At 36.6% G+C, this 24,302-nt stretch overlaps 1 protein-coding gene across 1 annotated transcript; it reads left to right on the top strand.

Annotated features, from left to right (window-relative positions):
* The first annotated feature begins 8,484 nt into the window (after positions 1 to 8,484).
* ASPN (asporin) lies at positions 8,485 to 19,070 on the top strand. The gene is made up of 7 exons (XM_010159435.1): positions 8,485 to 8,719; positions 10,849 to 10,961; positions 13,073 to 13,286; positions 13,657 to 13,767; positions 16,027 to 16,120; positions 17,742 to 17,880; positions 18,873 to 19,070. The coding sequence occupies exons 1-7, from the start codon at positions 8,485 to 8,487 to the stop codon at positions 19,068 to 19,070; spliced, it is 1,104 nt and encodes a 367-aa protein (XP_010157737.1).
* The last annotated feature ends 5,232 nt before the right edge of the window (positions 19,071 to 24,302 follow it).

The following is a 24,302-nucleotide window of genomic DNA, read 5'->3' on the forward strand; positions in this document are numbered from 1 at the left end:
AGGGAAAGACAGTATTCTGAACCACAACATGCTGGATATAATCCTATCCTAGCCTCAGAAAGTAATCTCCACTACTCATAAAAGTTGCCTATGTATTTTATAGCAAGATAGAATTCTAATTTTCAATTTTTTTTTTCAATGGTGGAAATGGAAATCACTGAAAAAGTCTAAGCAAACAGTTTGACTTTTTATACCCATTTTGTTATTTAAACATGTTATATTTTGTGGGAAAATATACATGCATTTGCTTGCAAGGAATGTATCCTCAGACTACTTGCTATTTAAGAGTACCTCTCTTCATTAAGACCCCAACATCATGGATTAAACAACTGGGACAGACACATCAGGCTATTTAGAAACAAAATCACACTATTAATGAAACAGCAGATGCTATAAGATACCATTTTTTTCTGTTAATAGCATCTTCAATGGTATCACCTCAAAGCAATTGCTTTACAACCAGCCAAGAAAGCAGGATTCAATTCTACCCCAAAGGGCTGCAGCTGCAGCCACTGAACAGCTGCTACACATTCTACATAGGTACACTGCAGTCCTACCCTGCTAAGTGAGGGGAACATTGATCCAAGCACCTACCATCAACTCATTTGTTTGACAAGCCGACTTTCATTCAGAACTCCACACCTGCCCTACTGTGCTGGCTCATGTAATAACTTTGGGTCCAAAAATTAAAGTATACTGGAAACAGTGATCCTGGAGAGGAATCCTGCAACAGCAGTTAGTTTTCAGTAAACTGGAAATATGTTCCAAATGTTCAAAAGAACAGGCTCAAACCAGAAGGAGAACCCCTGGCCTATTTTAGTTCTGAGTATTGCTATCAACAGGTAACAGCTAAAGTTCAGAATCTGGTAGTCAAGAGACATGAGGAGGTGACTTCTGGGTATGTTAGTTTAGAATGCAATTATATTTGCAATCAAAATATTGAATCCATGTATTTAGATATTAAACAGTTTCCCTGCAAGAACAGCATGTCAATGTAAACAATACTTATTTCTACCAAATTGACAGAATATGTTGTACAAAATATGTGGATAATCCAATATAAGGTACGATGGTTACATTTGGTCCCAAATGCTACCACACTACGTGTCAGCTTCATTATGCAGCATGGCTATACTTTATACACATAGGAAGGCACTCCTACCACCAGAATCAACTAAAAGGAGAAAATAATAATTAAAAAAAAAAAGGGTACTCCTACCACCAGAATCAACTAAAAGGAGAAAATAATAATTAAAAAAAAAAAGTATCCAAAACTGAGATGTTGCTAAACATCAGGAGCAGGGAGCATTGCTCAAAATGAGAATCAGCTGAAATTGCTGACTCAACACTTACTACTGAAAGGAGAAGTGAAAAAGAAGAAACCAGTACATTTATATCACAGCCCTCAGGCCCTGCTCTCTTCTATTAGAGAGCCAAGAAAGTGTTGGAGGTTTTTTAAACAGCAATTTAATACTAATTTGCTCAAGTACACGCATCCAAACCAAGCTATTCAAAACACGGGGGAGTGTTTGCTTAGGAAGCTTTGGTTTCTAAATGCAGGCAAGAGAATGCAGATATATGCAATATGAGATTTCAAAAAAGTTTAAGATCATCCTTCAGATTTTTATGTGGGAATGTGATTGTTTTCGAAACTGTAATTCCATTCCTTGGGAAAAGCGATAGGGAGAATCTTTATCATCATTCATCTACTCTACTGGAACACATGTAAAAACAATGCAGCCTTATCTTGTTTGATACGGTTTCATTTTTGTCCTAGTATCTTTTTCTTCCTTAAGAAAGTAACAGTAGACAAAACAACTAGTATGCAACTTAAACCGTCATTTTGCAAACAGCACCACATTGCATGTATATTAAAAAACCCAAATAACATTTCCAGGCTATTTTTCCACAGCAAGACCAGACTCTTCACACAGAAAGGAGCTAATTAAAGAAAGAGATGAAGTCAGATGTGCACGGAACTGGATAGATATCATGTGTTGTGAATTTAAAGACACAGACTGTTACATTGACTATGAAACTTGCTATAGGTAAACTCAGTCATACAGGCAGCCTGCTAAAGGTAAACAAAGAACAACCCAGTTTCTAAATATTGTGATGTGCATGTCAGTACAAACAGGGCAAATTCTCAAAGACTTTGTTTTAACCTCACAGCTTCAATTCTTATCACAGAACATTGCAAATACTGTCTGTTTTAAATAAGAGACACACTTTCTTTCTTATACACAAGAGAAATAAGTTAACTGTATTGAGTAAGAAAATCTGATCTACATTTTACATTCTTGAACCATCCTCCCCAGCCAAAGTTGCCCACTGAAAGCAGGGGATAGAATTTATACATAACTACACAACAACATCCTAATTCTATAACTTCAGAAACGTTTGGTAATATGCTGACCACTATATGCTGTTGATTTTATGTTTTTATTCAAGTCACACTTTTTAAAGAATAATGGCTAATAAAAGCATAAAGAAGAGTGATTCTATAGCAAAAAAACACTGTACTTCCAATGGCCTGATGTCAACTATTACTAAACTACAGGTTTCACAAAGTCTGCCCCTAGACGTCTAGAGTTAAGCCAGAAGTTTTGGCTGTAATACAGGCAGTGATGAAAAACACACGATTGGTAACAAGTCGACTTAATATCATTCTTCAGTACTAAGATGGACTAATCTGAAGCAGCACTTTACTCTGGTATCACCCACGGTGCCAGGAGGATCAAGAAGTTTGGAAGTGGAATTCTTCTTTATATTTACTTTCCATTTCACAGAACTCAGCCTAAGTTCCCTCTTCTCTCTTTTTTTTTTTTTTTATTATGAAATAACTGGACATAAAGACCTCAGGTGGATTATCACTGTGCTTCCAGAAGAACTATCAGACTTGCAAGGTATGTCCAGTTTGAATACCTATTCTATATAACCAGCAATAAGGAATTCAGCAACAGGTTGTCAGTCATTATGTGCAGATTAAGCATGTCAGGTAATTCAGAGTTAGAAGTACCACTTCTTTTATGGAACATTCGAAAGTCGTCTTTGCAGCTGAAATAATTCTGCATTTTCTACATCTGAGCTGCAATGCAAAAAAAAAAAAAAAAAAAAGGTAATTTAACTATTAAACCCTTGTCAGAAAGAGTTAAAAACTGACAATAATATTTTTCTTCTCAGCTATTACAATCTATGAAAATCTATCTTACAAGTATAGCAGTTCTTATAGATACAAATCAGCGTTCACTTTCTGTAGTTTAGTATTCAAGTTGGGTTTTTTTAAAGTATGTATCAGCAAAGTAATTAAAAATGACACATGAAAGAGTGAACTGCAGACGAGTTACATGCTAAAAATGCTCACAGATAATTTTCAGTAACACACGAGTCAAGCAGTGTTTTACACATCAAGTAAATACTCTCTGAACATAACTTATTTTGTAAACATGCTATTAATTATTATAAAAAATAACTTCAACATTGGACTCTTTCCAAGGCAGAATAATTTCTTCAGGAATCTTACTGACCAAAAAATGACCTCCTGTTTTTCTTAAGCAATTAAAGTAAATCAGTAGAGTAGGCAAAGAGTTAAACATAAACTCCTCTTATTTCTGGAATGGGACAATGACTAATAGAAGCAGAACTATTTTTAAATATAGCTTTCAAAACAGCTATGGTCTTGCCTTTCTTTGGACAAAATCTGTGCACATTGCAATGGTTTGTGTTATTAATGAACACAAGGATTTTTCTTTGCCTCTGTAAAGACCACCGCTGTGTCATTTAAACACTTCCTTTTCAGAAACAATGCCATAGGAAATTTGCCTCTGCACACCGGTAACAGAAGTGAATTCTAAATATAGAGTCTTTTAAAGCTTTAAAACCTTACGTATTAACTCCTTCAGTATCATAACCAGTATCATAACCAACAAAGACCACATGCTGCAGGACTGACATGCAACAGCCAAAGAATCCAGACTTACTCCGTTATTTTTTATTGTATTTTTAAAAACTTATAACGCACCCATCCCATACTAACAACATAACTTCTAGCCTCACAGAAAGTGCTTTTCTTCCCATAAATCATGTTTAGAATTTTCGTATCACAGAACTATTGCACACTTACATGGGAATTTCCCCCATTTCTCTAAAAATTTCCCCCCAATTTCTCTAAAAAGGTTTTTATCATATTAAGATACAATGACATCACCTGCATTTAACTAGTTATAAATGATGAGTATCATCTTAAACTAGTTGCATAAAAAGGTCCTATCTTCCACATGGTGTTTGGCATTGTGAGTTTTGCTACAGATCACCACAATAGTGAGGATAAGTATGTCCCAAACACTCAGAACAGTGATTTTAGGATTGTTATATACTTCAGAAAAGAAAGTCAGGCTTATAGCATCTCCACATGTAAAGGGTACCCTACACATTCAACTACCTCACTTTGGGGTGGCTAGTGTTCCTGTGAAAAGGTGCTATTCAGAAGCTTTTTGTGCTGAAGGAAAAGTAGGATTGCTACAAGGAATGTGTAAGAAAGTAGTATGTAAGCCCTCCTTGATTTTGCTACACTCTATCTTCAATGTTCCAGTCTGTAAAAATGAGAATGGACAAGGCCAGACTTCCTCCAAGCAACCATCAACTGTTACGGGTGTTATTCCACAGAACACCTGAGCCTATCTAACAGCTTGCAGAAGTCAAGACCTCTTCTCCTTCTCCCTCCTTGCATTTAACATTCTGCCCCCCTCAACCAGGCTGTTCAACCCACTCTTTTGCACTGGCTCTGATAATCAGACCGATTCAGTTTGTCCACCAAGAAAGAATGTGTTGGTTTTTTTCTACTTACTCACATTATTTTTATGCTGGTTTAGTGAGTTCAATCGGCTCAGTGAATGGACTTGAGCAGAAGAGCTGGTATGAGAGAACTGAAAGTATGTACCTGGCCGCAGACCCAGCCACAAGCAGCAGCAGTGGACCTTTACTACAACTGCACTAATGAACTGTACTTTCTGAAACTCATTAAACATTTCATAACATTCTCATGATAAAACAAGGTATTTCCAGAAAGATCACTAGGATCTTGGATTTTAAGCTTTCATCTTCTTTTAATTCTCTTACTCTTGAAGTTTAAGCATGCAGAAAGTGTGTACAAGTTCTTTGAGATGAGCTGCAGAGCCAGAGCATTTCTACAGAAACATATCAACATCTATGTACTAGGAAACTCAAAAGCTCAGCCAGGAAAAAAATTTAAAACCTCCATAAAATCCAGTTCTTTGGAAGCCATCCTTTGGCAATTCTTTGGCCAATGCAAACCTGGAGTCAAACACGATTACTGCCCCCAACTACAAAGCCAATTAGCAATAAGGATTTCCTAGTGGCAAAATGGAAAGATGAAGACAAGTTGTGGGGTTTGTTTGTTTCTTTGTGGTTTTGATTTTTGGGGGGTTGGGGGTTTTTTGGTTTGGTTTTGGTTTTTTGGTGTTTTTTTAAGGAAAGAGAAAAGTATCACCGCGCAGGTTTCCTTCTGTAATGGAACTGTGGAATTTGTTTTCAAGAGACATAACTCACAGGACTAACACGTCATCAATGACATGTTTCAACATTACTTTTCTAGGACTGTATGTCAACAACTCACATTTTTCACGAGTTCAAACCAGCCACTACTTCGAGCACAGCCTCAACCTCCTCATAGCTTGAAATCATACTTAGCTCTTTGAATATCTGAAATACGCAATCCATTTGCTACAGGTGAAAGCAAGGAAACAGATTTTTAAATTGTTTCATAAGACAACTTCCTAGCAGCAGATGCAGAAGAGCATTTCAGGAACATACATGAAAGATTACCTTTTAGACGCAGTAAAACTACACCTCCAGTGCCTATCACGAATAGAAGTCAGCAGGCATTTAGAAACTAGATGTCCCAAGACATGACACATGCTACGATGCTTAGTATCCCACACGCAGAAATTGTACAACACACCTGAATAAAGCGCAGTGTTCTGTCACTTAATACCTAAGCAGCCTGGGGGAGATGACCCGCACGAGTGCCCATCGATGAAAACCCACCCATTAAAGCACTTGTCCAAGAACAAGGAGAACCCGGAAGTGTGAAAGCCTTCAAACTTCTCATCTCCTAATTAATGGTATGACTGAAGTACTGAACATCTTGACTCTTCTGCTGAAGCTGAAATACAGATTGAAAGGGCCAGATATTCCAGAGGTGTATGGCCTGACATGACGGCAATACTCTCCAAACAAATGTACGTTCCACAGCTTGTTCCCAGCACTGTTTATATACAAAGACTCTTTCAAGAAAACACATTGTATAGGATCACAAGTACAACTATAAAATTCTTTCTAGGAGCACTGAATAGTTGTTATTAGTAGTAAATTAATTGTAGTAAATTAGTAAATAGTAAATAGTAAATAAATTGATTAATATTGATACATTAAATATAAAACTTACAGCTGTATGCTGTATACCTGCAAGATGCAAAGCATATTGTGCTTCTGTTTTCAGACACGTATCTCAGGGGGCAGGAGTCACTGCTTTCTTTTTGAAAGGCTGAGTTTTACGTAATACAAACACTTAGCTTTTTTCTTTTCATACACCCTGAAACATATACAGTTACAGTAGCAGCAATGTATGAAATACACAGCATTTTAATGCTGTTAAGTACCACAGATAAGAAACATCCAAATGACCTTGTACGGAAAAAAGCAATACAAACAAAACCTCAGAATTTTAAACAATCCAACACCCTTGTACAAACCAGTGCACTCCAACTGTGACAAAATGCCTACATAAAGACATTTTTCTGCTATAGAGAGATCAGCAAGCATTTAATTAGGTGATCGAACAGGAATTGAGATCCGTTCAGTATTTCCCTAACGAGTTATCTAATAGTCTAAATAGAAACTTCTTTATAAACAGGATATACATAATAAAATTTACAACAGCCCCTCTTGGATTGCACAGTGTGCTGTAGGATCCAAACGCCTTCCAGAACTGGGCTTCGAGGGGAACAATGTAGAGCTGAAGGCTGAATAGACAGTCTTTTCTCATGGAGATGCAAAACATCCTGTGGCAATCCTTACTACCTCTGTTCTCCCTTATGTCTACTTTTATAGGAGTATTTGGCCAATGAAACCATCTGTAGAATAAAACCAGAGTATGTAGACAACATCTAAGGGTTTTGACCTATGGATCATCATTACTCACGTAACAAAGCATACTGTAGGACTGGACTCCTGGTTTTCCCCATCAGTTTGGCTAAAAGAAATCTGGTAAAACTAGAACTCAGAGAAGCTGAATGAAATTTCATGAACAGCTGTAATAAAACAGAATCTGCCATATTTTTCTAAAGACAAAGCTAATTTTTAAGTCCTTCACAAGTTGTCTATTCTTCTCAATAATATCAGAAAAAAGTAATTGTAGCTATCTGATAGGGATTTTCTTTTTTGAAGGCACCCTAACTGATCCAACATCTTTTTGTCTTCGGATTGAAGGACCTTCAGTTACACAGGAAAATACTTCCAAGTTACAGGTAATGTAGAAAGCTGATGGGTTTTATAGTACTAAATTCAAGTGTGGCACATTTTGAGCTCCTTTCACCTGGCTGCCTAGCTATCATGTACAGGACCTAGGAAAACAAAGCTAGGGTAAAAAAAAGTGTTTTTTGAAAAAATATGCAGATAGAAGTATTGGTTTCCAGTTTCTTTTAAGATATAATTTAAGTTACTGATTACAAATGACAGACTCATAACCTGCATGCCCTTGTCAGAGAAAAGGGCACTCATCAAATAAAAGTCATATACAAATGTGCTTGCACTAAAGTAAAAAGGACATCTGTCAATAGCAATAATATACAAATGACTGGAATTCGGGAAAAGCTGAAAACTCTGTTTTTCCATATTAGGATAAGTAGTGTTTAATTAGAAGTGTTTAGTGCACAGAATAACAAGTGTTTAGGGAGTATCTGATGAATGCATTTTATGTATTGCTAATCAAGTATTTCCCAGTTTTGTAGATACAAGCAAGGCACATATGACAATGTAACCCACTAAAATACACTTTCATTAGGAAAGAACAAATAAATCCAATTCTAAATTCTGGTAAAATTTGCTACAAAAATTACACTTCCAAGCCTGAAGCAATGACACTACCTTTTAAACTTGACTAACAAACTTTGATACAGCATTAATATCTGATTAATTAATATTTTAAGCATATTTATTCTAACACATAAATTTATAATCACACAATATTATATTTTGAATATTATTTTTAATACTCTTCATCCTCCATATACTAATTAATCTTTAATATTCATAACAGACCATTTTTCAGGACCAGAGACCGTAGCAGTGAGCGAAGTAAATACTTTAAGATCTTTATTTGCTGCTTCACTGATTTTGGTGTTTGGGTTTTTTTTTTTTTTCTTTGCTTCTCTCTTCAAGATTGGCTATTGTGATTAAGAAGATATGAAAGAATACACACTCCTCTTCTTCCTGGCTTTGTGCTCTGCCAAACCTCTCATCAGTCCTTCATATTTTACACTAAAGAATGTGATGCTCCAAGATATGGAAGAAGATGGTGATGACAATTCCCTATTTCCAACCACAGAACCAATTAGACCACTAATTCCTTTTGATCTCTTCCCAATATGCCCCTTTGGATGCCAGTGCTATGTGAGAGTTGTCCACTGCTCTGACCTAGGTAAGAAAGAATTTGTGTGCCTGTTCTCCAGTGGTCTCTCCATTGGAGGATTTGCCCTTTAAAAGATTAATTCTACAGCCCCATAAATTGCACACATTCACATAATCCTGTACCAGTCTTTTTCAACAGGAGCTTATCTTTTTTCAATTAGGCTTGCAAACCATATCTAATTCATGTCCAACACTTCTTACAACATGTTTTCCCAGTTTAGGTGCACCAGCTTAGAAAATTAATAAAATTCTATAGTTACCTTCCATTAGCAATGACTTTACTAATAACAGCATAGAATGGAAAGACATTTAGAACATGTAACAAATAACTAAAACTATTTAACGGAATACTTATTGGGGTTAATAAGTACATATAACCTGCACAGCTTTTTATCTACTAAGACAACAATCACATAATATGAAAATGCTTATGTATATGGTTTAGATTACCTTCTCCTGTTTCATTTACTTGCATGAAGTTATATACAGAGATGCACAAAAGTTTGCTATACCTTCTATTTGCATTAGACAAGCTATTAGTCCCCTCTCTCAAAAAAAGCCTATAGCTAAAGAAGTGCTCCATTCACAGCTACAAAGCAACAGGTCAAATGACAGGAAAACAACGGAAAAAGTGGCCATAAATAAACCAAAGCAAGCACATAAATGGGATACAAACTACGTGTTCAGCTTAACTTCCATTAAAGTACACATCGCTGGTAACATCTGAACCAAGGGCAAATCTGCTACTGTCACTGTTGCAGATATATGCTAGGCCCTAAATATGAATTCATTATTACTTGTGAAAATTTGAATTAATTTTCATTGAAGATTTCCCATGATTCAAGGAAACCATGGCTACAGCCACTAGCACAGTGACAATGACATTTGTTCTGATCACAGCTCTGCCACCATCCTAAGCTTAATCCTAGACATGTCCTAGAAACATTGAGTCAATCTATAAATTGCTGTGTTTTTTAAAAACAATGTGTCATTTTTCACAGAATCACTAAGGTTGGGAAAGACCTATCAGATCATCCAGTCCAACCATCAAGCCAACACTACCATACCCACTAGATCACGTCCTCAAGTGCCACATCTACATGCTCCTTAAACACCTCCAGGGATGGCGACTCCACCACTTCCCTGGACAGCCTTTTTCCATGCCTGACAACCCTTTCAGTGAAGAAGTATTCCCTAATATCTAATCTAAACCTCCCCTGACACAATTTGAGGCCATTTTAAGAAATCAGAATAAACTTTTGCTGTCAGCAATAAGCTCTGGCTATTGTGTCTGGTTCAGAGAATGCAAACCTCCTTACTTGAGTTCACACAGAAAAATCCCTAGTAACAGACTTCATCTTTAAATAACTGTAAACTACTAATTATGGAATAATGGTTAATAAACTGGACCAGCATTTAGCATTGGAGGCATCAGCATTTCCACTGAAAAGACAGTTGCTATGCCCTCCTAGTCTCTTACGTTAATTTAGGATCACAGATGGCATGAACTGAAGTGGTTTTGCAACAGAACAAATAACAGGATTGGGGAATTTGTACAACTGCTAATTAAGAACTGGCAGCCGGGAAACCGTCTTTTGTCCACTTTCACCAAGGATACATTTCTCAGCCCTGGTGGTAACTGCATGGCTAGATGAGCAACCATGCCAGTAGAGTGGATAGGGCAGTGCAGAGGCAGAAAGCAGCATTCCAGCACTGAGCAGAAACCCCTTAAAGCCACTGCAACAGCCCTGTTCCTAAATACAGAACTACAGCCCCAGATCCCCCGAGGGCTGCCTTCTCCAGGGACTTAGGCAGTTTTCCTGTAAAACCACTGGTGCTCTAAGGCTGCTGATTTCACGGGTGCAAAGAACCTGCAGTGAGCACCCCATTCAAGCTTTTCATGGTGAGGGGTAGAAGTAGCTCCTCCTGAAACTATACACACAGTTTTGTCATACATTCTCACATAAGTAATTCCTCTCATCATCCAATATTTCCTTCTATCCTTTGCTTTATGGCTGTTCGTATTTCCTTTGCGATCATAATCGTCAACACTCTCACTGTGCTTTGCTGTTTAGCAGTTAATTTCTTTGGACTTGTAAACAGGTCCGTAATGCTTGTTTCTCTCACATGCTTAAATAGGTTTGACATCAATACCTCGCAACATTCCACCAGACACTCGTATGATTGACCTTCAAAACAACAAAATTAAAGAGGTCAAGGAAAACGATCTCCAAGGACTCACATCGCTTTATGTAAGCTTGATATTTTCCAAGTTTGAAATCTTATTTAGCAATCCGAAATACTGTGATACTTTTAAAATACAAATGGTGTTTTTCTTCTCCAATAGTATCCATAAAACCAGAGCCTAACGCCTGCATATTTGACTGCTCCCACAAAGTAAGAAGCAAATTTCTTTGAACTGTAAGAACTACTCTACTTTCTACAACATCCACCAAGTGTACGCTATGCATCTCACAAAAAGATCCTCAAGATTTACTCAGCCCTTAGCATGCACAGAAACCTTTTCAAGGCAGCAAGAAAAGTGCTTTTTTATCTCTTTAGCTGTAAAATGGCAGAAAGAACTTAAGCTGACAGGAGAACTAGAACAGTATTTTCTGAGGGTATTTTCAAAAGGACACAGCACACAGCTAACACGTACACCACTGAATCTAATGTTACAGATCCAACTGACCTGAAGAGAAAACAGAGCAACACTGAATTACTGATAAAGTCAGGTACTTTACTACTGTTGAATGCAGAGACAGGCTTTCAAACAAGTATCACTGACAACTGATAAATCTAGATATTTACAGTACACAATTATCCCTTTTATAACGAAAGCAAATAAGAGCGTCTCAGAGGCCTGGACAGGTAGATTAAATCTGTTAGGAATATTTATTTCCATACGATGTCACTCTAGATCCAGTGCCAATATATACTGACTGTTTAAAATTTTCATTGTAAAAGTGAGAAATCTGTTCCACAAGTTATACCAAATGAAGGACCTTCTATTCCACATTAGAAAGACATGAAACACACATTATACTAACATAAAATAAATCATTTTCAGTCGCATTTGGTTTCTTAACAAGAATTGAAAATTTATCAGATCTAAGTGTCTATCAATGAGCTTGTTAATTATTATAGGTTAAGCTAGGATAGAAAAAATAAGGACCATATACATTCATTGTTTGCAACAAAGAGTTTCCAATTCCCTTTACATGCCTCATGTCTGGGTATGGAATGGTATTACCAGCAAGTTATAGGTAAACACACTAACTGTGGTTTACTTTCAGTATAAAAGATCCTACAGAAACTAACCTCCCATGACGGAGCAAGTCATTGGAATACATCAGCCATCACCACATTATACATTAGAGTCACCCCTTAATCATGTGATAACTGAAAACTCTCTGCTGTTTTGATTTTTCTCATCAGTTCATTTGTGGAAGGGCCTAACAAAATCTTTACTGAAAGCAAAGTTTACTTTGTACAACTTGTCTGAGTACTAGTACTTAGCAAAGGCACAGATGGCAACTTGGATTAGGAAGGAGCATTTCCTGTTTATTTCCTTAAGCTATCCCATCTTTTCGGGGAAAAAAAGATTAATTTTGTTTTGCTCTACTTTTTTTTCCCACAACTGCAGACAGCAGATGACTCACCAACAGCTCAAAGAAGTAAAAAAGGAACAGAAAGTAACACTCTAGACATGGAAATGCAGAGATGTGATTTGACAGGCAAAATAACTTCAGATAACTCATATGTTGTTGTTTGTAGTAACTCATTGCAAGTTCTCTGATAACACAGAGTAACCAAGAACAAAACACTGTCCCAAACAAGGACTAGTGTACTGTACAGAAGAGAGAGGCTTAAATTGACAGGAGTTGAAGAATTACAGCAAATAAGATATAAGTTAATGTATGTATATATCAGTATATTAAGAAATTCAGATTAAAATCCTGACTTTTATTTTGCAGCATTATGCTGAACTAAAAGATAATATTCTGAGTTTTGAGAATTTGTCTGCATTAAGGAACAATAACAAAAAAGAATATAACCTCCATTCAGTTCCACAAAATATATGAAGACAAGCATATTGTTTTGCCAATCCTTCTCATTACCCACTGGCACCTTGTCAGCTCTGACACATTTTTTCTCTACCTCCCAGCTGATGATCCAGCTTCCAGGTTCTTTTTTGTTTTTCACAATCAACTGAAATTTCCAAAGTATATAGAAAGTGCTAACATTTGGTATGACGGAACATAATTCAAATACTTAATTGTAAAATTACACACCGAATTCATGATCATGACATTCCTGTATAAAGATACTTTCTTTGCATTGCTCTTCCCATATCTCATAGGCACTGGCTTTGAACAACAACAAAATATCCAAGATCCATCCAAAAGCCTTTCAATCAACAAAGAAGCTACGGCGACTGTATTTGTCCCATAACCAGCTAACTGAGATTCCAACAAACCTACCCAAAACTTTAGTAGAGCTCAGAATTCATGCTAATAAGGTTAAGAAGATCCACAAGGATGCATTTAAAGGAATGAAGTCTCTGCATGTTTTAGGTAAGACCAATTAAGTAGATCGTTACGAAAGATGTAACATACTGTACATAATTTTCATTCAAACATCTCCCCAATGTGCAATTTCCTCTTAAAGAGATATCCATGCTGTAGAAACTTTCACAGTTTGATTTCATTGTGGAGTTGCTACATCGGGAAAGCTTCTGACAACACTACAAGCCAAATTAGACAGGCTTTATTCACTGAAAGCTGTGACTTCTACCCCCCAAAACAGGTCATCAAAGCTAACCATTCATTAATGTTTAGAACATAAGAAGTCATAAATAAAATGCAATGAGCTGTTTATAATTGAGTCTAACATACACAAAACTCCTATGTCATAAATACCTCTATTTTTTTTTCCCTTGGACAGAAATGAGTGCAAATCCTCTTAATAATGATGGAATTGAGCCAGGGGCTTTTGAAGGAGTAAATATTTATCATATAAGAATTGCAGAAGCTAAATTAACTTCAATTCCTAAAGGTATGCTTTGTTTTACCTTTTCTATTGCACCTATACCAGCGTACTCCTAAATAAAATGCTTTAACATCTATATGATTATTAACATGTTCATAAATTCTGTTTTGTACTATTAATTACTACCAAACCACTTCTTACCTTATTTTTCTTTTTGCACTTACAAAGGCTCACTATCCAGCCCCTTCTGCCCTCTCCCCATCAGGCAGTCCGCTCCTCAGAGTCATCCACAGACTCTTCTCGGGAGACACAATGTGAAGAAAACGATAATAAGACACCACAACTTTCACATCAGCCTCTCAAAAGTCCTTACAAAGAAAGGATAAACACCCTGACATTTGGTCTAGGTCAGAAGGGATACAGAATTCCCAATTCCTTAATGCATTTAAAATGAAACCCCAAAATGTCTAGCTTTAACTTTGAATGTTTCAAGCAATTCTGTAGCTCAAATATGCTCTGCAATATAACGTCCTGAAAGCACAATCTAGTACAGCAGTTTATACATCGTTTCATAGAGGCTTGCTAAGTGAAACAATATTATTTTAATTACATTCAACATAACATACTACAAAATTAAATCACTCATTCATATAAAAAATTAACTGTGATTTGGAGGTAGTAGTAAATTAAAACAATAGCGTTAGCAATCACTGACCTACACACATAATAGTAGCATGAAGGATCTACCTGCATTTTCTGTAGGTTGTAATGTTATTTAACCTAATTCTCATGATTTTCACCCGCCCCAAACCACTAGCTAAGAGAAAAAGGGAAGAAACAAAGCATATCATATGTTTTATCATTCATTAACTTACAGGGAAACTAAATGTTGGCCCTCAAGATATTTATTTCTGGATCATTCAGCTAAAGAACTTGTTTCTTACTAAATTTAATCTCTCCTTGTAGACAGATATATGCAAAAGCATTCCTGTAGAAGAGAACACCAAAAAAACAACCAAAACCAACAGACCCCAATTGTTAAGGTAATTTTAATATCAGAAACCAGCTGGCTGACTATGGTAACACACACAAAAAAATACATTCTTCTGTTATTATCATAGTACCATCTCCTATCACTTATCACAAAAAAGCTTACATCAAATTATGCAGATTTTCTTTGTTATAGAGAAATCTATAAGGAAACACAGCATGAGGTCCAATACGTGGTGTCCAATACATAAACAAACAGGATTTCATGGTGAACACATTCTACACAAATAGAAACTAAGTTTGTAGATCCTTCTATCAGCAAATGTTATAATGACACAAAAAGATTAAAAAAAAAAGTAACTTACAGAATGCAGTTAAAATCTGATATGGAGAGATGGGAAGTTTTCCCTCTTAATAGTCTAAGTCAAATACAAGCAGCACCCTGGGGAATAGTAAACCAGAATGGAAACTGGGAAAAAGCCCAAACAAACACCAAAGCATGTCAAGGGGCACAAAGACAGGCTGTAAAGCAAAACACTTCAGTGCTGTAATGCTACACCAAACAGCAACAGGAGCAGTGCTCTCCCAAACCATATTAGTAACAAACACGCAGTTTGTCTTGCTTAGTGTCAGGGTGCCATCTAGACAGATGCTAGCAAAACTGAACATAAGATCAGCAAACAGAAATTCAACTTGTGGCCATCTTTCTCTGCCTTCACTAAAGGGATACTGTGAAAAAGCTTCTCCACCTCCTGGTCCATTCACTGACAGTCCTGAGCTGCAACTGTTTGGTAGCACAGGAGAAAACACTGCGTACCTACACGTGAAAGAGCGTACCAACCAGCTCATTTGGCTGAGGGAACTCCGAAAGCTTTCCTCCCAGATCCCATCTTAGGAGCTATAAAAGCGTCAGTTATAGCATGTTCAGGAAAACACATAGCTACAAAAGGTTGTCACTTGGCTCCACAGGCGTAGGATTTTGACTGCCAGCTCTTACATAATTACACATAATGTACATAATGTACATCTTTAACAGGTTAACCCAAAGTACATGAAAGTGAGCAAAACTGTGCTGAATTTTGGAACCCCAAAAATTTAACATACACACTTCCACATCTTAATTTTTGTTTTAAAGACACTATTTTAAACCAAATAATGTTGATTTTTTTAAAGTAACATACTTGTATCTAATACCCATTTCTGTGAAGCAGACAACCACCCCCAAGATTCTTCACCTAATCCTAAACACAAAGGCAAGAAGCTGTTTGGAACATAAAATTCCAACAAAAATAACTTGGCTTATTTTTTTCATACCATGCATTCGTTTTTCCTCAGAATTGCCCACCAGCCTGCTAGAACTTCATTTAGACGACAATAAGATCACAGCAATTGAACTTGAAGATTTTAACCGGTATAAAGATCTTCAAAGGTAAAATTCCCACACAGAATGGTTTTATTTGATAAAAAAGTCAGACCTGTCAGGATCTCGTTTGATATTTCCCTCGTTAATGGGAGGAAAGAGAATTAAAAAAATTAAGTGTTTTAATAATATCTGCTGTATATAAGACGAAACTTTAAAAAAACAAAACCAAACCAAACCCCACACACAAACCACCACCAAATACTAGCCTTATTACATGTCTTGCCTACATTCACAATACAAGTGTACATTAAGAACAGCATCTCATTACAACACGTAATCATCATAATTCTTACGTCACGGCCCCTGGGCGTTGTGCAGTACAGCATGGTTTTAGATAAAGTCTCTTAATGTACTAGTAGCAATATGCCTCAATTAAGCACTGCACGTATTTCTTAAACTCAGGTCATATGAACCTTTGTGGTCACATTATCATCCGAGTTCAGTGATTTTCTCTAGCCTCTTCCCTGTCAGGCCCAAGCACTTTAACGCCTTCATCGCCCATCTCACAAGTCACACCTCAAAATGAGGTATACAGCAACAGATTGGTGGTTTAGGAACAGAATACCTTTCTTGTAACTAAATGTATAGGATAAAGATTCAGCTTTATATTCCAGAGGAGACCTGTGTGTATTGGAAGGAGACACTCCATGCACACTCCAATTAAAAATATAAAATGATGGGGCAAAAAAGGAAATTTGAGACTCTCTCATACAAATGCATGGGAAAACTGGTAAATTATAGAGACGATAAACTCATGTCCTGAAAACTGGCCCAAGAGAAATACAGTAGCTGGTCAGGGAAACAACTCGATAACTGTTTCCAAACATGATGGGGTTTAAGAAAACATGTCTGTTTCTGAGGAATGGATCACTGATGTAGGAGAAGAGAAGTAGTTCTTTCTGTAAAGCTCAGTTAAGAACTCTGAAACTACATCTGAGCAGCACTGAATTTTGGATTTGGTAATAGAAACTACTATCGAAGAGGAACTACTGACGTGCATATAGATACCAACTTCAGTTTCTGAAGCAATTAAGAAAGAAAGGAGAAAAGGAGGATTGCAGGATGTGTGGAAAGAGCAACCCCAAACTGACCTGTGTCTCCACCTCCTGAATCATCTTCCTGGCAACACAGGCTGAAGTCTCATGGCAAAAAAACTGAGGCCTAAATTAAGGAAAGTGTGGAAGTAGGAAAGAAGGCAGCCCTGCTTATTTAAAAAAAATGAAGTTTTTGACTGATATATATATAACTGTTTCTTTGCAGGACTAGCTCTTCTTTGGCTATTTATTAGAACACTTTTTAGTACTGTGAGCATACTCTGTAGCTATACTACTTGATAGGGGCTTGATTTATTTACAAGCAGACTGGTTGATGTTTATCATTTTAACACTTGCCATTAAAAGAAGAAAACATGCATGCAAAACTGGACAATTGCTCACATCATTCTAGCTGCTGTCCTTGAAGCTGAGATTAAGGAGAAAAAATGTTTTTTAGAACAATAGTGGTTTTTTTCTATCAGAGGTAATATTTCATCATCTTTCCCCAGTTCTTTTTTTCCCTCTTTTTGCTCTTCAATGCTGTTGTGACTCCCAATTAATCTTTAATTAAATGTTCCTTGTGCTATTTCTAGGCTAGGCCTGGGGAATAATAAAATCAAAGATGTGGAGAATGGAAGTTTTGCCAACATACCAGGCATACGTGAAATCCATCTCGAGAAAAATAAGCTCAAGAAAGTTCCTCCTGGATTACCTGAACTGAAGTATCTGCAGGTCATAGACTAAACCTAATAGAAAGCTCTGATAGTTATGAGTAGTTAGACTTTCATACTGCCGGACTGATTACAACACAGTTAAAAAGCATAATTAACTGTCATATATATTTTGACATGACTCTCATACTAGGAAAACTGAAATCACATATGTACTTAAAGAAATAAACAAGATCAAACAGCAGGAACACTTCCTAGGGAGAAGGAAAGAACCAAAACAAACCAGTCCACAGGAAAACAGCATGCTACACCCAGCAAATGTTCTCAGAATGTTTGTTATAGATTTATTACAACTTCCATATTAGCAAGTCGGAGTGGAAATTTCTCCATTCCCACTCTGAAAAGCCTTAAATCCAAAGAAAATTGTTTATGAGGCTGAAATAATAAGATTTTTAAATTTATATTTAGAATTAGATAAACTCTGCAGTAAAACACTTTCAAAACACATTTATTTCTGGAACAGCAATTAGAACCAAAGATGTTTTATAAGATGACGTACCTTAGGATATAGAGCAGAACAAAGCTTGGGGAGACAAGAAGAAATGCATAGATGACAGAGCACATGATAAACTAATTTGGTAAAAGCTTTTACTATTTTAAGCTGCCTCAACATTACACTGATCTGTTCCTAAATCTATACTAACAAATCTCTCCTAATATCAACTTTTCTAGAGACTATTTTTAAGAATTTATTAAATCACTGAAAATTTACATTGCAAGATAATAAAATAGCCCATCATTCTAATTCTTACTGTAAGAGAACATAAACTTGCATTTTAGGAGAATGTTCCACAAGAAGAGAGTCAAATTATTCTCACAACCCACTGATAAAATACCTTTTTTTTGGTTTTGTGGGAGAGTCTGTGGCAGGAGGAAGAAATTTTTTAAAGATCTCACACAAATTTTTAATTCCCGTTACTATTATGTCTTGAATGTTTAGCTATTTTTCCCATTTACATACTAACTACTATATTTTCCTGTTTATTACTGCAGGTAGTCTTCCTTCATTCTAATCACATTGCAAAACTGGGCGTGAATGACTTCTGCCCCACAGGAGGAAGAAAGAAGAAAGCGTTATACAGTGGCATAAGCCTCTTCAATAACCCTGTAAAGTACTGGGAGGTTCAGCCTTCGACTTTCCGTTGCATTTTAGCCAGAAACAGTGTGCAACTTGGAAATTTCCTCAAGTGATACCAAGGTTGGTCATTTCAAAAAGCAACCTCTCCAATCAGTTCTACAATACTTGAAACTTGCAGAAAAATGCCAATTTTTCACTATTTAACCAGTTTACAGTATTTACTATTTGAGAGATAATTAATTAGAAACACTATGCTAGTAGGATCCATTGTATTATTTGACAATGTTCAGCCTACATTTGAATAATTTAACAATAGCCTTTATATCTTATGGAAGGACTCTTGGAAGTGGAACTGGAAACTCTGTTTGATGTTTCCTATTATAGATGTTAAATCCTTTACTTAAATCACATAGTTTTGACATACTCTTTCGAATAAGTTCTAAAACTCAAGTGGAAGCAACTTCTTCCACAGTAAGGAACTTTCCCTCTGCCAAAAACTGTTGTAAGAAAAGTTGCAAAAAAAATTATCAGACTTCAAGGACAACTTCTTGTGTCATTTTTGATATTCAGAAAAGATGCAATAAAAAGGTACCGTACTGGGACGTCTTTTCTCTCTAAACCAAAACATATTTTTATAATCTATTAAGTGAGATAAAGGTGGGTTTCATACCAAGAACTCACACATAAAAAACCTTTAAAAATTTTTGGTATTCTTTCCTTGCAACTTTAAGAGGGAAATGTTCTTCAGTGGTTTGCTATCAATATAATTGATGGACTCTGAATATTGAGTACAACTCAAGATTTATCATATGCTTCAAGCTTAATAGGAATGATTATTAAACTCCCTTTAGGCCGGCACAAACATTTTCTTTTATCTATAACAATTGTCATGTTTTTCATTTAAGTTTTTCCTCTTATATTTTGACATCACACGGGTTAAGAATCCCTCATTAATATAAGTACCTTAAAACTGCTGAATGCAAGCAGACAGCTGGAACTCAACTGCCCTGACTTATTTCATAGGTCAGCACACAGAATTCTCAATACCGACAGTACTGTAGAAAATGGATATTTTAGATATCTATTTAGTGTATATTTGCTATTGGGATTCAAAAATAAATTAAATAAACTTAGAGAACATGTGCATTTGTGTACTTGATTACCTGATAAGTCATGTCAAAACATTCAGAGGTTATAACCAAAGACCTTTCTGACTCTTCTCTAGATATTTTCTCTTTTCTTCCTTTTTCCAAATCCAGACACTTTGTGGATCATTTATCACTGCTGTTCCTCACAAACTTAAAAAATTCAACACTTCATTTGAAGCAACTATGGGAAATGACACAGACTACTAGTAGGAGAAAATAATACCTATAAATGGAGCCATTTCCAACCTCTCAGCCTGTCTGCCACCTCCCTCAGCACACTAAGCAACAAGTGTCAAGCCTAACATCTGACTTTTTTTTAACATCTGCTTTGTCTCTTTGTATTTAACATTTTGTTAGCAGCACTATGCTGTTGAGACCCACACCACATGGGGAGAGGAGGGAGAGTGGGCCAGGGCAGGACTTAACAAAGAACAGTTTCTGCAAACAGAAATTCTGTAAAACACTTCAAGGCAGAATAAAAACAAACCACAAAAAACCCCAAACAAATTTGTAGAGCACCAAGCATCTTTCTATTCCTGGCTTCTGAAGATGTCTCTAAGGAGTGCATTTCCCAGCAAATAACATGGGGAAAGCAGCGATCAGTACTGAAAATAGTATATTCTTCATCAGTTGGTCTAGTTTATGTCATGGATTTCTTTAGCCATACCTGTGTCATCATGTGTGAAGAGATATGATCTCTATACACAGACAGGTGTTAGGAGACAAGCCTGATGTGTAATTACAGAAGAAACAGCAGTACCTTCAGTGGATTTTTCCACTAGGAAATTAGTTACTACACTCACAGGAAACAGAACTGGTGATGAACAGTTCACACAGGGAATGCACACCAGCTTCTACTGCAGCTCTGCATTCCTAGTGAAGACACAGCCTGAGCTCTCTCTACACTGCACTTTAAATAAATTCAACAGTAACAAATCTGACAAGGCTACAGAGGGAAACTGCCAGGTCTAAGCCACCTCTGCATGATTTATGTGAAGCATGGAAGAACTTTGAAAAGAGCAAGAGAAGAACCATGTAACTGAGAATGAAACAGCCTACTTACATAAAGAGTATTGTTCACACAGGGTAGTCATTTACCCTAGAGTAACTCATCATCACACAAACTCTTTACATTCATACTCCATCAGAAGCACCTACTACTTCATGGTAAATGGCCCAAGTGCACATTCAGACCCTCTGGGAAATACCAGCCTTCCCTTAATGATAGGCTACCCTGCCTTACATTACCAGAAACAGCTCATAACCCCATACCAGAGAGACAAAGCACTGCCAGTAACAATTAACTGTACAAGAAGAAAGTGAAGATGTGAAATAAATGCCCATTCTTTTCTAGTAACAGCTAAAAACCTGAAGTCCTTAATGTTCCACAAAAGGTTCACTGCTTATAGAGTGACCAGAGCGTAATCAAAAGCCAAAAAAGATTTGAGGGATGGCCAGTGAAAAAGAGTGGTCAAGTAGCAACTTAAGGGCAAAAAGAAGTTCAAGTACTAAAAAAGGTTAAGAATAAAAACCAAGGAAAATTTCCAAATTTACCTACTTTGTAGAACACTAAGTTAACAGTTTTCACACCAAGTAAGTGGGATAAAGGTGGACTTCAGTCGAATCTTCAGTTGAAAGCACAAAGAGCAAGTACAATGCTATTAGAAAGAATCAAATCTATAACAGAAAAATCATTACATTTGTATGAATCATTAGCTTAAATGTATTCTTAAACACTCATGCTATACTAGTTGCACCAATTCAGCAATGACAACATAATTCAAATTCTACAGCTTAAAGAAAAGAATAAACTCACAGCATAATGCAGTACATTATTCTATGCTAATTTAGTGGTAAGGATTAAAAGGAAACATAACAGTGAAAGCAAACGATTCCTTATCTAATTGAAGCTTATGCAGTGGACAACAGGAATGCTGCATCTGCCAAGACTAAGACATTGAAGAAGATGAAGTAAGGTCTGAACAAGTGTAGAACAACTTTTGCTTTGTTTCTCTGCTCCAAAGCAGGCCATTTCAACCACCCTACTACTAATGCCCCTTTCCTCAGCAGCCAGGAGCCCTTGGAAGCAATTACCTATAGTGGCAGTAAACCTTAACATCTTCATTGTGCTTAAGACATCCAAACATAACAAATGCCCACAGGTGAGCAGGTTGCCACATGAAAAAATAAAATTCCTCTTGCTTTTGCTCAAACTACCTGTGTTCCTATGACTAACCACCAGGCACATGTAAGAAGGATGGCCACCAGGCTTTGTGGTCTCCTAAGGCAAGTAGTTTCGGCTGAGGCTAGTTATCAATTCTAACCCACACTCCAGAAAGTGTAATCAGTCTTGGACCTCATCTGAAACTCTCCTTAGGCCATGGCTCTAGCAGAGTAGTCTTAGTCCCTAGAAAGCATGGTTGGTACTTTCTAAACCTAAGAATTCTTTACAGGTACTCTTCTAAGAGTTTCACCAACTCTGAGGTCCACTGTTGAAGTCAATATAATGGGAAAGCTTGGTAAAAATGTACCAGACTCCTAAGAAGTAGAAGACTATATAGTCTTGATCCTATCCTTCCAAAGCCTTAAAAATTCTCTTCCTTCTCACTCTTACAGACTGAGAAAGAGTCAGCATCCATGGATACATATAACATTCATAGAAAAAACTGCAACACTATTTGGAAGATACTACCTCTATTCTCACACTTAAATAATTACTAAAGGATTTTACGAACTGCTTTGCTTTTCATCACCTTCAAGGCAAATTCAGCTAGCTCTGAAGTTTAAAAAGCTTTAGCTGTGACTTCAGTTACACTGGCAATTTTGCATTAAGGCAGGTAAGTATCAAATGGTTCATCCTGTCCCCTTAAAGAGTTATTTTTAGAGCAAAGACAGTAATTCCCTGTATCACATCACATAGATGCAAAGGATGTCTGTCATCTATGAGAAAAACATTTGTTCAACAATCTTCCACTACTTCAGATATCAGTCTTCAGCTAGCATTTGTGGGGAATACTAACCCATAATTTACACACCTTCTATCTTCAGCACACTTCACCATAAAACCAAGTGGATGTCACAGTGACATATAGACACCGTAAAATAAAATTCACCTTACACAGTTTCAGCCATGATTTCTGAATGTGGAGAGCAATTAAATGAACAGAATAACAGCTAACTAACGATAACACACCGGTAATGGTCTTTCCACAGAACAAGGTAGTTCAGTATCAGCAGACAGGGAGAAAAACTGTCAAGAAATCAACTCCACCTTTACTTTCTCCACAGATGTCATGGAAAAAGGAAAGAGGGAGAAAGAGATATTTGATATAAATCCTTCTAAGAGTTTTCTCTTACTACTTACTCCTTGTACAGGTAACTACATTCCTCTAATTAAAAAAAAAAAAAAAGTTCCATCTAAGCTTTCCAAACTTTAATGGACTTCTCTCCTGAGAATCTGTCAGGTCCCTGCAAGACAGTTAACTAATTTCACCAGAGGATGGCAGCCTATTGTTACCAATGGAAGGAAAAGTAATTCCAAAAAATAAATAACAAAGACTGTTACTGCACAGTAACAGCCCAGCAAATGTCACAAATACTGATTACACAGAGCAGCCTATTTGAGTACTAAAGTACTACTTGAGTAATTCTGAAGACGCAGTTCTATGTCCTGCTCTATACCATTAACTTGCCAAAGGATGAAAAAACCTCATCTCTCCAAGTCTTCTCCCTTCCTCTTTCCCCAATATCAGCCTACTGTTGTAGTACTTTAAAACATAGCCATACAAAGAACATCACAGAAAATACATTGGTAGACAAATAACAAACTTAAGACACAGGAAGTTTAACGTATACAAGATACTATCAAATCATTATTTTAACTTGCATCATCAGCTGCTATGGCAAGTGCATACCATGTAAATGAAAATGTACATTCAATAAAAGAGCATTTCCTTCATAACCATATTAAAAAGCCAAACAAACAAAACATTTGAAGCATCAAACCAGTTTGAGGTATGTTTGTGCTGCAAGCAAGACACCTAATGAAGAAAAGTTCTGTAAAGATACCTATGCCACACAACCCTCAATCTCCCATGACAAAATCCCATTCTACCTCATAACCTTAACGATATTAGTCCCAGTGCAGTATCATCTTTATTTCCTTTATTTCCTTCACACCACTATATCCACAGGTTG

The sequence above is a fragment of the Eurypyga helias genome, unplaced genomic scaffold (assembly GCF_000690775.1).
Source record: "Eurypyga helias isolate BGI_N326 unplaced genomic scaffold, ASM69077v1 scaffold31199, whole genome shotgun sequence".
Classification (NCBI taxonomy): Eukaryota; Metazoa; Chordata; class Aves; order Eurypygiformes; family Eurypygidae; genus Eurypyga; species Eurypyga helias.

What these genes read in the sequence shown, in the direction of transcription:
- ASPN (XM_010159435.1), top strand. Translation starts at nt 8,485, where the DNA reads ATGAAAGAATACACACTCCTCTTCTTCCTGGCTTTGTGCTCTGCCAAA. An exon ending in CGGTATAAAGATCTTCAAAG is followed by an intron (nt 16,121 to 17,741) that starts GTAAAATTCCCA and finishes TGCTATTTCTAG; the next exon opens with GCTAGGCCTGGGGAATAATA. An exon ending in CTGAACTGAAGTATCTGCAG is followed by an intron (nt 17,881 to 18,872) that starts GTCATAGACTAA and finishes TTATTACTGCAG; the next exon opens with GTAGTCTTCCTTCATTCTAA.